The sequence below is a fragment of the Myxocyprinus asiaticus genome, chromosome 22 (genome assembly GCF_019703515.2).
Source record: "Myxocyprinus asiaticus isolate MX2 ecotype Aquarium Trade chromosome 22, UBuf_Myxa_2, whole genome shotgun sequence".
Taxonomy (NCBI): domain Eukaryota; kingdom Metazoa; phylum Chordata; class Actinopteri; order Cypriniformes; family Catostomidae; genus Myxocyprinus; species Myxocyprinus asiaticus.
Genome location: NC_059365.1, coordinates 36,029,453 through 36,043,148, shown reverse-complemented (window position 1 = coordinate 36,043,148; position 13,696 = coordinate 36,029,453). Strand labels below are relative to the sequence as shown.

The window sequence follows — 13,696 nt, the reverse complement described above, 5'->3', positions numbered from 1 at the left end:
TTTCCTTTGAAGGACTGAGATGAAAATGATCATTTTTAAATCTGTTTGAGCTTTTGTTTTCATATTTTTCCACCTCTTTGACTTTATCCAGGTTAAACTAGAAACATTATCTTTAAACATTTGGAATGTAGATTTATACTATACCATTAATGGCCAAGTGTATTTTGGCTTTGTTTTATTTTATTTTTTTATTATTATAATTATTATTATTATTCACTTTTGATACTGTGAAAATCTTTCGTGCTGAAAGATTAAAACATGACAGTTTTGAGAAGAAAAAAAAACCTGTGTGGTGTTGGCTTTATAAACTTCTTGCATAAAATACATATTTTACCGAAATGAAAAACATAATAAAGTTCCACGAGCGACTAATACCATTTTAGATAACAAAATTAACCCTTGTGCTTCAGTAAAAAAAAGTTACTCAGAGGACCTTTTAGGACAAAAATGTCCACGTCAAAAAACTGCCATAATAATATTATAGATTCATATTATTTTCCACTTTTTGTTAGTAAATTTCTTTCATCCAACATCAGTCTTGATCATAACTATCAAATATTCATTCATTTTCAGGATTTTAACCCTTTAAATGCCAGTTTGTTTATATAATGCCACTGATGTTTTACACACACACACACACACACACACACACACTTCTCAGTACACACATACAAAACACTCTGACATCCATGCCAACACACCCACACAATTTTAGCTGCATCATTTATTCAATTGACCTGCAGTGCTCTATAATACAGCAAACAGAAAATAGGAAAAAAGCATGTATTTGCTCCATAGGCTAAACATGAGAAAATTGGAGCCATCTGGTGGAAAATATATATATATAAAAAATAAATACATTTGAAGCCAGGGCTCCGGAATGAAAGCAATATATCATAGAATTTATGAGTTTATGCTTTAATGGCACTGGGATCAAATATTGCATTGTTTTAATGGGTTTAAATGTGGACATTTTTGTCCTGAAGGTCCTGAGTGTAACTATTTTGTGTACACAGTGTATAGGATTTGAGGATGAAATATACCCCCCCACCCCCCACCCCCACCAAAATACACACCTTTGACAAAATGTATGCCGTTTGCATTAACATAGCCAAAATGATCGAAAAAGACAAAAATATCCCGAAGGTCGCACAAGGGTTAAAGTTTACTTGCTTTACGTTAAAGACCTTTTTCAAGGTTAAATTCTCACAGAAACGCTTAAGTGTCTGTTAGTCCGTTTTAAGCCACCGTAGTTTACGTAACCTGTACGTCACGTTTCCGCTGAACTGTAGCCATTTGGCACGCTAGCTAGTGAAAACAATGCTGGATGGAGTGTAATGTAACATTCATGCAGCATTTTTGCACTAAATATTATCTCTAAATTATACTCGACTGTATTCAGTTGCTTCGTACATTATGGAGGTAGAAAACAGACCCAAAAAGGTGAGTTATTATCGGCCAAAGACATAAATACAATAGTTGTTGGGACATCCAGTAAATATTCGAACAGCATGTTCATGCCACTTTCACTATATTAAAAGTGTGATTATATAGTTATATCTAGCGTAATGTTTGCTATATTTATGTAACATGGCCTGCCGTATGAGCCGTTTATATAATCAGATAAATGTGTAGAAAGTTAGGGAACATGTTTGCTTGTTTCTTTTTGTTTAAACCATTTTTGAATACATTATTTAATAAATCGATTTTAAAATTGTTATTAATATTACTCTACTATTTCATCCTGTTTTATAGTGTTATAACGTGTAGTAACCACATAAGGAGTGTAATAAGTGTGCGCTGCTGTATGATTTATATGAAATGTATTGTTTATTATTATTTTTTTTATTATTATTATTATTATGCACGCAGTTTTTGCGACTTCATATTAATTGAGAGACTTTATGGAACATTTGTATTTGAATTTTTATTTTTATCACACTGCAGGACCATTTACAATCAACTAGTGAATGTAAAATGTGATTAAAAATGGTGAAAATATTGATAGACCCTTCACAGTTCCTAAGATTCACTCATTAGTACTCATGGTATGTATCACCTTCCCTTGTATGATATTTAATACTTTATGACTTGTATGTAAATTCTCAGAGAAACAGTGAGGAGAGGTCAGCATCAGAAGGTTCAGAGGATGACGACTATGTGCCGTATGTTCCTGTTAAGATCAGAAAACAGCAGATGGTAAGCAACCTCTACTAAGATTTCAGCACAGGCATTTACTGTCAAGGCAATTGTGTTTCTCTGTCCTGTGGGCCTCCACTTTCATTGCCATTGTTACATGTCACACAAAGGTTCTGGAGGAACTGTCTCTTTCCTAGCATATATATTTGATCAGGGGGATGACAATAAAATCAGTTTTCTTTGACATTTAAATATGATGCTCCGACTTATTGTGTATATGTTTCTATGATGTGGTCCACAGCTCCAGAAAGTGAAGCGTTTCCGTGGGAAAGCGCTTACAGAAGAGGAACAGAAAGACAGTGGAGGAGAACAGAAAGATGAAGATGAGGGTCTTGGACCACGATCCAACGTCAGTCTGCTGGACCAGCACCAACACCTCAAGGAGAAAGCTGAAGGTATGTACACTTGCTTTTATATCGTCTATACAATGTTTAACATGACTCCTTTTGTTTGAACCATAAAAGAGAAACAGAGCCATGACGTAGTAGGTAGTGCATGTGCTCCAGATATATTAAGCTCTAGTGCTCCCATATTCATTTCATATTCCCCCTCCTTTCCCTAATAGTTTCTTGTCTCAACTTCACTGGCCCTATCCAATAAAAGTGGGAAAAATTCTTACAACCAACAAACCCACACAAAAAAAAAAAAAAAAAAAAGGTGAATGGGTAAGATTTAGATTTTCTCATCTGTGGTATATCAGCTGGCCATTTGCACAGAAATCTCAGAAATGCTGACAGTTGAAGTTAAATTTTATAATTTTATAATGTTTTATATATATAATATATACACATTAATGCAATATCCAGTATTTATGACCCATGTACTCCCGGGTTGAATTACTTTTAGAATTTGTATTGACTTTTTATATATATTTACATTAACAATTGTAGCACGAAAGGAGTCAGCTAAGGAGAAACAGTTGAAAGAGGAGGAAAAGATTCTGGAGAGCGTGGCTGAAGGCAGAGGTAAGCAACCACAGAATCATTCACCAGTTTTCTATATATATATATATATATATATATATATATATATATATATATATATATAAACCGTATGTTTCTTTCAATGTCTTTATCAGCTTTGATGTCTGTGAAGGAAATGGCCAAAGGTATCACATACGAAGACCCAATTAAAACAAGGTGGGTGTTGCGTTTCCATTTCTGTCAGATTAACAAAACATTGTTTTGTTGTTTTTGCCTCTAAAACAAACGGATCTTTCTTTTCAGTTGGAAAGCACCTCGTTACATTCTCGGCATGCCACCAGCGCGACACGAGCGTGTTCGGAAGAAGTACCATATTCTCGTGGAGGGTGAAGGTATTCCACCTCCAATCAAGAGCTTCAGAGAGATGAAGTTACCTCAGGGTAAGATCCATCTCACCTATTTTACATGTAGCCCTTCACTCAGAGTTTCTTGCTAATGGGCCATTCTCAACTGTTATGGTTTTGCAGCCATTCTGAAAGGACTGAAGAAGAAAGGAATCGTTCACCCGACACCCATTCAGATTCAGGGGATCCCAACCATGTGAGTCGGCATGCAGGGCTAATTTTTTGGGGCAATATTCAGTCAGTAACTACGTTTACATGGACACCAGAAAGCAGGATATTGCGAGAAAGTGGCGTTCTAGTTTACATGCACTGTATAAGCTGATTACTCTACTTCCATATAGTGCATTCAGAAAGTATTTAGACCCCTTCATTTTTTTCACATTTTGTTATGTTCAGCTTTATGCTAAAATGCTTTTATTTACCCCATAATGACAAAGCAAAAAACAGATTTTTGATAACTTTGCAAATTTATTAAAAAGAAAAAAACTGAAATATCACATTGACATAAGTAGAGCCCGACCGATATGGGATTTTTGAGACCGATTTTAGAGAGGGAAAATTCACTGATTACCGATATGGTTACCGATATAGCAAATTTTTGAGCTGGAATGAAAACAGACCTTTTCTATGTGGATTTTGCACCGATATGACTATGCAAAGGTACTCAGAAGGCTGCTTTCTTAAATATTTTTATCAAAGAACAATTGACATTATTATTATTCATTCTCAACCAATTCTAGAAATGAACACTGAGAAAATAAAGAATAAATAAAAATACAATAAATAGCTTAGTAAACATCAGTACTGTTAGTGTAAGTCAGTTGCTGACCATTTAAATAAAGAATAAATAAATAGCTAAATAAACATCAGGGGCCGGTTGCACCAGCTATACGTACGTTACAACTTAGCCTAGTTGTGGCGTAAATGGGCACTAAGTCACAATTTACGCTCTACTAAATATTTGAGCGTTGCACCATTAAATTTATGTAGAACATAAACCTACGTATAAACTAAATATATACGGCAGCCTCCGACCAGGAGTAACTGATGGAATAAAAAAGCAGACTCATTTAATGACATCAATGAGCTCATGTTTTGGTTGATAGGCATCAGTCCTTTCAACATATATGATGGTGTTGGCATTTACACTCATTTACATTTACAAGAGAGAAAAAAAATGTGCTTTTAAGCGGCTCTTCAGCATGAAACCGATTTAACGGTGCCATTTTTAGGGTGCGTTGCCCGGTGTTAAATTTCAACACATTCAAAGTATATATATACACTATATTGCCAAAAGTATTCGCTTATCTGCCTTTAGACACATATGAACTTAAGTGACATCCCATTCTTAATCCATAGGGTTTAATATGACGTCGGCCCACCCTTTGCAGCTATAACAGCTTCAACTCTTCTGGGAAGGCTTTCCACAAGGTTTAGGAGTGTGTTTATGGGAATTTTTGACCATTCTTCCAGAAGCGCATTTGTGAGGTCAGACACTGATGTTGGACGAGAAGGCCTGGCTCGCAGTCATCGCTCTAATTCATCCCAAAGGTGCTCTATCGGGTTGAGGTCAGGACTCTGTGCAGGCCAGTCAAGTTCTTCCACACCAAACTCGCTCATCCATGTCTTTATGGACCTTGCTTTGTGCACTGGTGCGCAGTCATGTTGGAACAGGAAGGGGCCATCCCCAAACTGTTCCCACAAAGTTGGGAGCATGGAATTGTCCAAAATCTCTTGGTATGCTGAAGCATTCAGAGTTCCTTTCACTGGAACTAAGGGGCCAAGCCCAGCTCCTGAAAAACAACCCCACACCATAATCCCCCCTCCACCAAACTTCACAGTTGGCACAATGCAGTCAGACAAGTACTGTTCTCCTGGCAACCGCCAAACCCAGACTCGTCCATCAGATTGCCAGATGGAGAAGCGTGATTCGTCACTCCAGAGAACGCGTCTCCACTGCTCTAGAGTCCAGTGGCGGCGTGCTTTACACCACTGCATCCGACGCTTTGCATTGCACTTGGTGATGTATGGCTTGGATGCAGCTGCTCGGCCATGGAAACCCATTCCATGAAGCTCTCTACGCACTGTTCTTGAGCTAATCTGAAGGCCACATGAACTGGAGGTCTGTAGCGATTGACTCTGCAGAAAGTTGGCGACCTCTGCGCACTATGCGCCTCAGCATCCGCTGACCCCGCTTTGTCATTTTACGTGGCCTACCACTTCGTGGCTGAGTTGCTGTCATTCCCAATCGCTTCCACTTTGTTATAATACCACTGACAGTTGACTGTGGAATATTTAGTAGCGAGGAAATTTCACGACTGGACTTGTTGCACAGGTGGCATCCTATCACAGTACCACGCTGAAATTCACTGAGCTCCTGAGAGCGGCCCATTCTTTCACAAATGTTTGTAGAAGCAGTCTGCATGCCTAGGTGCTTCATTTTATACACCTGTGGCCATGGAAGTGATTGGAACACCTGAATTCAATTATTTGGATGGGTGAGCGAATACTTTTGGCAATATAGTGTGTATATATATATATATATATATATATATATATATATATAGTATATTAAAATTAATAAATGTCTATTTTTCCAGCCTGTTGTATTAGTATGTATCACCCCTCATTTATTTTAGATACAGTTCCTATATATTATTATTTACACAGGTCAAATATACTATTTATTAAATCTACTTTTATTACATATCCTATTTTAATGTCTGGATAACCAGATTTTTAAATATTACATTTTGTAAATGCAATGACTGGAATTGTTCGGTTGAAGGGGGTACCAAACTGTGAATCCTGAACAAAACATTTTGGTGAATACATGTTTACACATTAGCTTCCACTCAGCTGACAAGCAATGAAAGTAGCTACGTGATTAGCTAGTTAGCTATCAGCTCGTTGCCATGGAGAGTAAAATATGGACTTTATTTACTTTCCAGCATTGTGTCTCACCAACTAGGTAATAGCATAGCGTGAAATCAACACTCACCACACACAATCCACCACCGCACCGTTGTCTGCTGAGCTGCAAAAAGATGCTCTGATGTTTAACTTTCAATCTTCTACATTACTTACTGCACTGATAAACTATAACTGGCTAACAGCAAACAGATATGATAAACATGAGTGACATGGTTGTCAGGGACAGGGTTAACATTATATTAGTTATATAAAATGATGGGGTAATTTTTTTATTAACTTTCCAGTATGTATTTCACAAACTAGTTAGCAATTTAATGAGAAGAGATCGCACAAATCCACACGGTTTAACTCCACCCTGTCTGCAGAACCACCGTCAGCTCAGAGTCAGCTCTGTAAACAATGGAGTCAGAGCGCTCTACTGGACAAACTACGCTATGACACCAATTCTAAAGCATTGTTTTCTGCATTATATGTTCTGAAAAAAAGTTTTCATATCGGTGCATATCGGTAAAATATACGCTGATACCGATATATCGGTGAAAGACTAATATCGGCCGATATTATGGAGCACAGTGGTCTCCATAATTCTTAAATGGAAGAAGTTTGGAACAACCAGTACTCTTCCTTGAGCTGGCCACCCAGCCAAACTGAGCAATCGGGGGAGAAGGGACTTGATAAGAGAGGTGACCAAGAACCCGATGGTCACTCTGGTTGAGCTCCAGAGATCATGTGTGGAGATGGGTGAAACTTGCAGAAGGACAACCATCACTGCAACACTCCACCGATCTGGGCTTTATGGCAGTGGCCAGACAAAAGCCTCTCCTCAGTGCAAGACACACAAAAAGCACCTAAAAGACTCTCAGACTGTGAGAAACAAGATTCTCTGGTCTGATGAAATGAAGATTGAACTGTTTGCCCTCAATTCCAAGTGTCATGTCTGGAGGAAACCAGGCCCCGCTCATCACCTGTGCAATACCATCCCAACGGTGAAGCATGGTGGTGGTAGCATCATGCTGTGGGGGTGTTTTTCAGAGGCGGGGACTGGTCAGGGTTAAAGGAAAGCTGAACACAGCAAAATACAGAGATATCCTTAATGAAAACCTGGTCCAGAGTGCTGGTCCAAAGGTCCACCTTCCAAAAGGACAATGAACCTAAGCACAGTCAAGACAACGCAAGAGTGGTTTATGGACAGCTCTGTTTATGTCCTTGAGTGGCCCAGCCAGAGCCCGGACTTGAACCCAATCAAACATCTCTGGAGAGACCTGAAAATCTAACCTGACAGAACTTGAGAGGATCTGCTGAGAAGAATGGCAGAAAATCCCCAAATCCAAGTGTGCAAAACTTGTCGCAACATACCCAAAAAGCCTTGAGGCTGTAATCGCTGCCAAAGGTGCTTCAACTAAGTAATGAGTTAAGGGTCTAAATACTTATGTCAATATGATATTTCAGTTTTTTTCTTTTTAATTTGCAAAGTTGTCAAAAATCTGATTTTTGCTTTATCATTATGGGGTATGGAGTGTAGATTGATTTGAAAAAAAAAATAAATAATTTAAAGCATTTTAGCATAAGGCTTCAACATAACAAAATGTGAAAAAATGAAGGGGTCTGAATACTTTTTGAATCCACTGTACATGCAGTAAGCAGCTTTCTCCATAGTAACTAAACTTCCCCGCGACGCTTGTGTAAATAACAAACATGGTTTCCGAGGAAAACTTTGCTATTTTATTCCCTGTTGCTTCGCTTTATTTCCAGATATTCCAGAGTTGTTCCTGTGTTTGTAACCTTAACTTTCTATCGCGACCAGCAGCGGAATTGCACTGCAATAGTGAAGTTTCGTCTTATGTAAAAATTCTGTGATTCCCCCAATGTATGAGTGCATATACGCAAATGTGAGGGACAGTCGATATTTTACATTGTTGTGTGTAAATGGATATAGTTAATATTGTATGTGCTTTTCCCACTGTACTCCCAGAAATGTTGTATTCTTTCCACTTTGTTGGCTTATTGTTTGGGCTCCATCCTATGACGTTTGTCCTGGAATAAACCTTTTTCTTAAGTGCTTGTAAACGTGGTCATTATCATACAGTAACAGAGGGTTTTTGATGGTTGTAGCTTATTGTTCTTTAAAAACATACATAACTTTTAAAGGTGAAGTGTGCAATTTTTCTGATGTTAAAATACTTTCTCCTATCTCAGTTTAATATGCATACAACAACTGTAAGCTATTTTGAGCCATTCATAGGTTGATTCTGAAGAGTGTACTGTTACTCTGTGACTCAAAACATTGCTCGTTTCTTTGAGCATTCTCACCAGCCTTTACCGATGGCATGAGTTAGGGGCAGGGGTATCTGTTTGTCCAACCAATAGTAGACAGGGAGTGTGTTCAGGAAACCTGTTTGAAAACATTCCTTATTTTTGCAATTTCGTTTTGACACTCGTGGTCATAATGCAAAAAACATGTGCAGAAATGACACACTTCACCTTTAGTTAATGTCTTTTAATGGTGTTTCTTCAACTCTGTGCACTTTCATGTCTTAGGGGTTGTCCCATTATATAAAAAAATAAATAAAAATAATACTGCATGTTTAAAACTATGATTATTAAACAGAGTGAAATAAACATAAACCATTTTAATATGTATTGTGTGAAACAATTTTACCTCAATAACGTTTCATCAAAAGTTAAGTATATATGGGTACTTAGGAAAAGAGCATGCTTAAGATGAAAATTCAAGGAAACATAACTTGTGAGCAGAATATTTTTATTGGACGTCATTTCAAAATTAAACTAATTTTGCCAAATTATGCAAAAAGGGTGAAACTTATTATTTGTGTGTTGAGGATACATCAGATGTTAGCTATGAAATTAGCCTCAGACAGAAAATGAGTCGATTATTTTATTTAAACATTTTTACAAATGTCATTTCCACCACAGAATTCTCTTAAACACAATACAGAATTTGAGATGTGCTGAAAATGACGACGTGGTGGGACTTTTCCTGACTTGCAGGGAAAAAATTTATGCATATACATACACTGTTGGTACATTGTTAGTAGACAAGTTAAATAAACTAGTGAGTGTGTGAAAAGTGTTTTAATGAGTTTTTATGTTCAAGAAGTTTACAGTGCTAAAAGCACCCAAAGTTGACCCTTAAATCATTTAATCTTAATTTGTAATGTTGCTGTTTACCTATGTGTGTGTGTGTGTGTGTGTGTGTATATATATATATATATATATATAATATTTCTGTCTGTTTAGTCTCTCAGGCAGGGACATGATTGGCATTGCCTTCACTGGCTCAGGGAAGACCCTTGTGTTCACATTGCCCATCATCATGTTTTGTCTGGAGCAGGAGAAACGGCTGCCCTTCTGTAAGAGAGAGGGACCCTACGGGCTCATCATCTGCCCTTCTGTAAGCAAATGTTGGATCATATGCCAGAAATAGTAAAATGAGAAATAGGAAAGTTTTAGTTGCAATTTACTTTGATGCATCAAAGATGTTTCACCAGTCATATAAGTCAAGAGGCGGGCAGGATATGTAAAACTTATTGAATCTGTTGTACAATACAGATACACCGGCAATCTGGTAATCTGTGTTGTATGTCTCTCTCTACCTCTAGAGGGAGCTGGCGAGGCAGACCCATAGTGTAATTGAATACTACTGTAAACTGCTGGAGGATGAGGGGGCACCTCAGATGCGCTGTGCTCTATGTATTGGGGGCATGTCTGTTAAAGAACAAATGGAGGTGGTTAAACGGTAAGTCACTTTATGTCCTGTATTTCATGACATTTAAATAGGCATTGTTGCTTAAGGAAACGGGACATTGTATATATGAACAATACTGAAAACAAATAGTCATTTTTGTGGAAGTTGCTTATACATCGGTTTGTGTGACTGTGATTCTAGTGGGGTGCACATGATGGTGGCCACTCCAGGCAGACTGATGGACCTGCTGAACAAGAAGATGGTGAGTCTGGACATCTGCCGTTATCTGGCTCTGGACGAGGCAGACAGGATGATTGATATGGGTTTTGAGGAGGACATCAGGACCATCTTCTCTTATTTTAAGGTTGCTATTTTTATCCATACATCATGTTATAGTGTATCCATGATACAAGCAGAGATTATTAAGTTGAGAAATATAGTGAAATGTTTTTGTTAAATGTTTTCAATATTTTACGTGATTGTAAAACTTTTATACTAGATCACTATGAGTTCAGGCTCTTGAGATTTTCTTTTGCTCAATGTTATCATCTGTTTTAGGGTCAGAGACAAACGCTGCTCTTCAGTGCCACTATGCCCAAGAAGATCCAGAACTTTGCCAAAAGTGCCTTAGTTAAACCCATTACAATTAATGTGGGCAGAGCTGGAGCTGCAAGCTTGGATGTCATCCAGGTAAAAACATTCATGTGAATTTATTTTGTTCACATATTGCAATGGATCCTTTCACTTAATGCTTTATAAGTGTTGAATATTAAAGGGATATTCTGGGTTCAGTGCAGGTTAAGCTCAATCAACAGCATTTGTGGCATAATGTTGTCACAAAAAAGAATTTGGAAAAACGCACTTACAATGAAAGTGAATGGAGGCCAATCCGTAAACTTTTAAATACTCACTGTTTCAAAAGTATAGGCCACAGGACGTAAACAATATCTGTTAAAATTATTTTAGTGTGATAAAACCGCTTACTAACCTTTTCTGTGTAAATTTGTTTCCAATTTTAACTTGGATAACATTTTTAATATTTAATTATTTTTTTAAATATAATTTAAACAATATTTAAACAACTTTATAGCTCAAATAATACACACGTTTTAAAAGAATAATCAATGTTAGTGTTTTTTTTTTTATTATAAGCTTCACATTTCTGCCTTTTTAAACTCTTTAAAAATTGGGCCCCATTCACTTTCATTGTAAGTGCCTCACTGTGACTTTGATTTTTGGAGGGTCTAAATCATTTTTTGTGGTAATCAACAAATGCTATTGATAGAGCGTGGAATATTCCTTTAAATCTGTACATTATAACATGTATATTCTTTTTTTAATTGATTTTTTTTATTTTTATCCATGTACTTTTAGGAAGTGGAGTATGTCAAAGAAGAGGCTAAAATGGTTTATCTCCTGGAGTGTCTCCAGAAGACTCCACCTCCAGTATGTAGCATCTACATTTCTTTAAAGCTATAAAACCCACCCCAAACCCACACTATTGGTTTATTCAGTATTGCTGCTTCGGGTGGTTGGGACACTCAAACAAACTAAAGAGTAAACTTTTGAATGCACCACAGTGTTTCCAGTTTTTGCAGAAATCAGCCTACAAATAGTTGCTTCTGCCTATCAGGCTGGGATTGGAAAAAGTATTTTAAAATCAGAACAATTACAGTTACAGCTTTACATTGTATCTATGATCCAGCTATATCCAAGAAATCCTAAACAATCTTTCCTTCTGGTCATATTTCTCACATTATCCACCATATTGTGTCTCAGGTATTAATATTTGCAGAGAAGAAAGCAGATGTGGATGCCATACATGAGTATCTTCTGCTGAAAGGTGTGGAGGCAGTGGCTATACATGGAGGAAAAGGTACTACACCATCCATCTCAATCTATGTGTAGTGCAAATGTTATCAATCAGCTTTATGCATGCTAAGTCCATGCAGTTACTGGCATTATCATCTGGGTGTCAGTTTCTGCTACTTAGATTGTAGTGTTGCACAACTCTCTGTTGTGTAATGAAGATGCTAAACCTTGTGTACTTTTCAGACCAGGAAGAGAGAACGAAAGCCATTGAGGCATTCAAAGAGGGAAAGAAAGACGTCTTGGTGGCTACAGATGTTGCTTCGAAGGGTCTGGATTTCCCAGCTATCCAGCACGTGGTCAATTATGACATGCCAGAGGAGATTGAGAACTACGGTAGGTGTTCAAATCAGTAGCACATATACATTCATGTTCAAGTTTTTCCATGTGCATTGAGTATCTTTTTATGTTTATGTTGTTCTATAGTCCACAGAATAGGCAGAACAGGTAGATCCGGTAAGACTGGGATAGCCACAACGTTTATCAACAAAGGATGTGGTAAGTATTTGATTGGTTAATTAATTGCTTCTTTTGTTTTCTTGTATCGTTCATATGTTGTCTTCGATCCCTTTTCTTATCTTTTTCTATGTATCTGTCTTTCTAAGATAATGCTACCATGCACAATGAGTAAGCAGTTATATCAGAACATAAATTTGTGTCATTGAGCATGTCTAAATCCCTGGTTTCTCCATAGATGAGTCAGTGCTGATGGATCTGAAAGCTCTGCTCGTTGAAGCCAAACAGAAGGTTCCTCCTGTACTTCAGGTCCTCCAAACGGGAGACGAGACAATGCTGGATATTGGAGGTACAAATGACATCACTATTAATGCAACAAGTATATATATCCAATTTAGCACTTGTGTTAAGGGACTTTTAGTGCTCTTAAGATAAGATAAAACCAATTTTGACATTGTTTTTTTGCTTTCCCCATGCCAGGAGAGAGAGGCTGTACATTTTGTGGTGGTTTGGGCCACAGGATCACAGATTGTCCCAAATTGGAGGCCATGCAGACAAAACAGGTCACCAACATCGGCCGCAAAGACTACTTGGCCAACAGCTCCATGGATTTCTAATACTGTCTGCTTCTTTGCTATCACATATTTCCTCAAGAGAGGCTCGTGTCATGTCTTACATTATATTGTACAGAAATTGATTGTTCTAGGAACTGTGTACATTTGCTTTTCATTGATTTCAGTTAAATTGTCCGCAATGGAAGAAAGGTGCCCTGAGTTGTTCCTTGCAGGTTACTCAGCCTCACAGTCGCTGCTGCCTGCCAGGAAAAATTCCTGGCAGTTTTGTACAATGGGCTATATTGTCATGGGACAGACTAGTATTTTTGTTGTTACAAAGTAGTCAAAAAAATACAGCTTTGTTTAACTAAAGTAAATTTTACATTTTAATTTCCCAAATGGAGTTTTTAGTAGATGGTTTTGCCTCATACTGATGTCCTTTATGTAATAATGTACTGATTCTGTAATGTTACAAAATTTGTATTGCATTTATGCATGTTTTGATTGCTTATTTGCTACACTTTAGCTGTAAATAAATGGTGAACAAACTCATGCACTCCCTTTGTTTTATAATGCAAACTGCAGTAAGTATTCTGGATTCACAGACAGTTCTATCCCTTTTTACATCTTTATGAAACATTCTGTTTGTGA

General features: G+C 37.4%; 1 protein-coding gene across 1 annotated transcript; it reads left to right on the top strand.

Annotated features, from left to right (window-relative positions):
- Positions 1 to 1,275: 1,275 nt before the first annotated feature.
- On the top strand, positions 1,276 to 13,590 carry LOC127413417 (probable ATP-dependent RNA helicase DDX41). The gene is made up of 17 exons (XM_051650563.1): positions 1,276 to 1,443; positions 2,110 to 2,199; positions 2,441 to 2,594; positions 3,090 to 3,164; positions 3,278 to 3,338; positions 3,426 to 3,562; positions 3,650 to 3,722; positions 9,719 to 9,872; positions 10,081 to 10,217; positions 10,368 to 10,530; positions 10,725 to 10,856; positions 11,541 to 11,612; positions 11,946 to 12,042; positions 12,222 to 12,371; positions 12,462 to 12,533; positions 12,730 to 12,840; positions 12,972 to 13,590. Exons 1-17 carry the CDS (start codon positions 1,417 to 1,419, stop codon positions 13,106 to 13,108), a joined length of 1,842 nt encoding a protein of 613 aa, XP_051506523.1. The 5' UTR covers positions 1,276 to 1,416; the 3' UTR covers positions 13,109 to 13,590.
- The last annotated feature ends 106 nt before the right edge of the window (positions 13,591 to 13,696 follow it).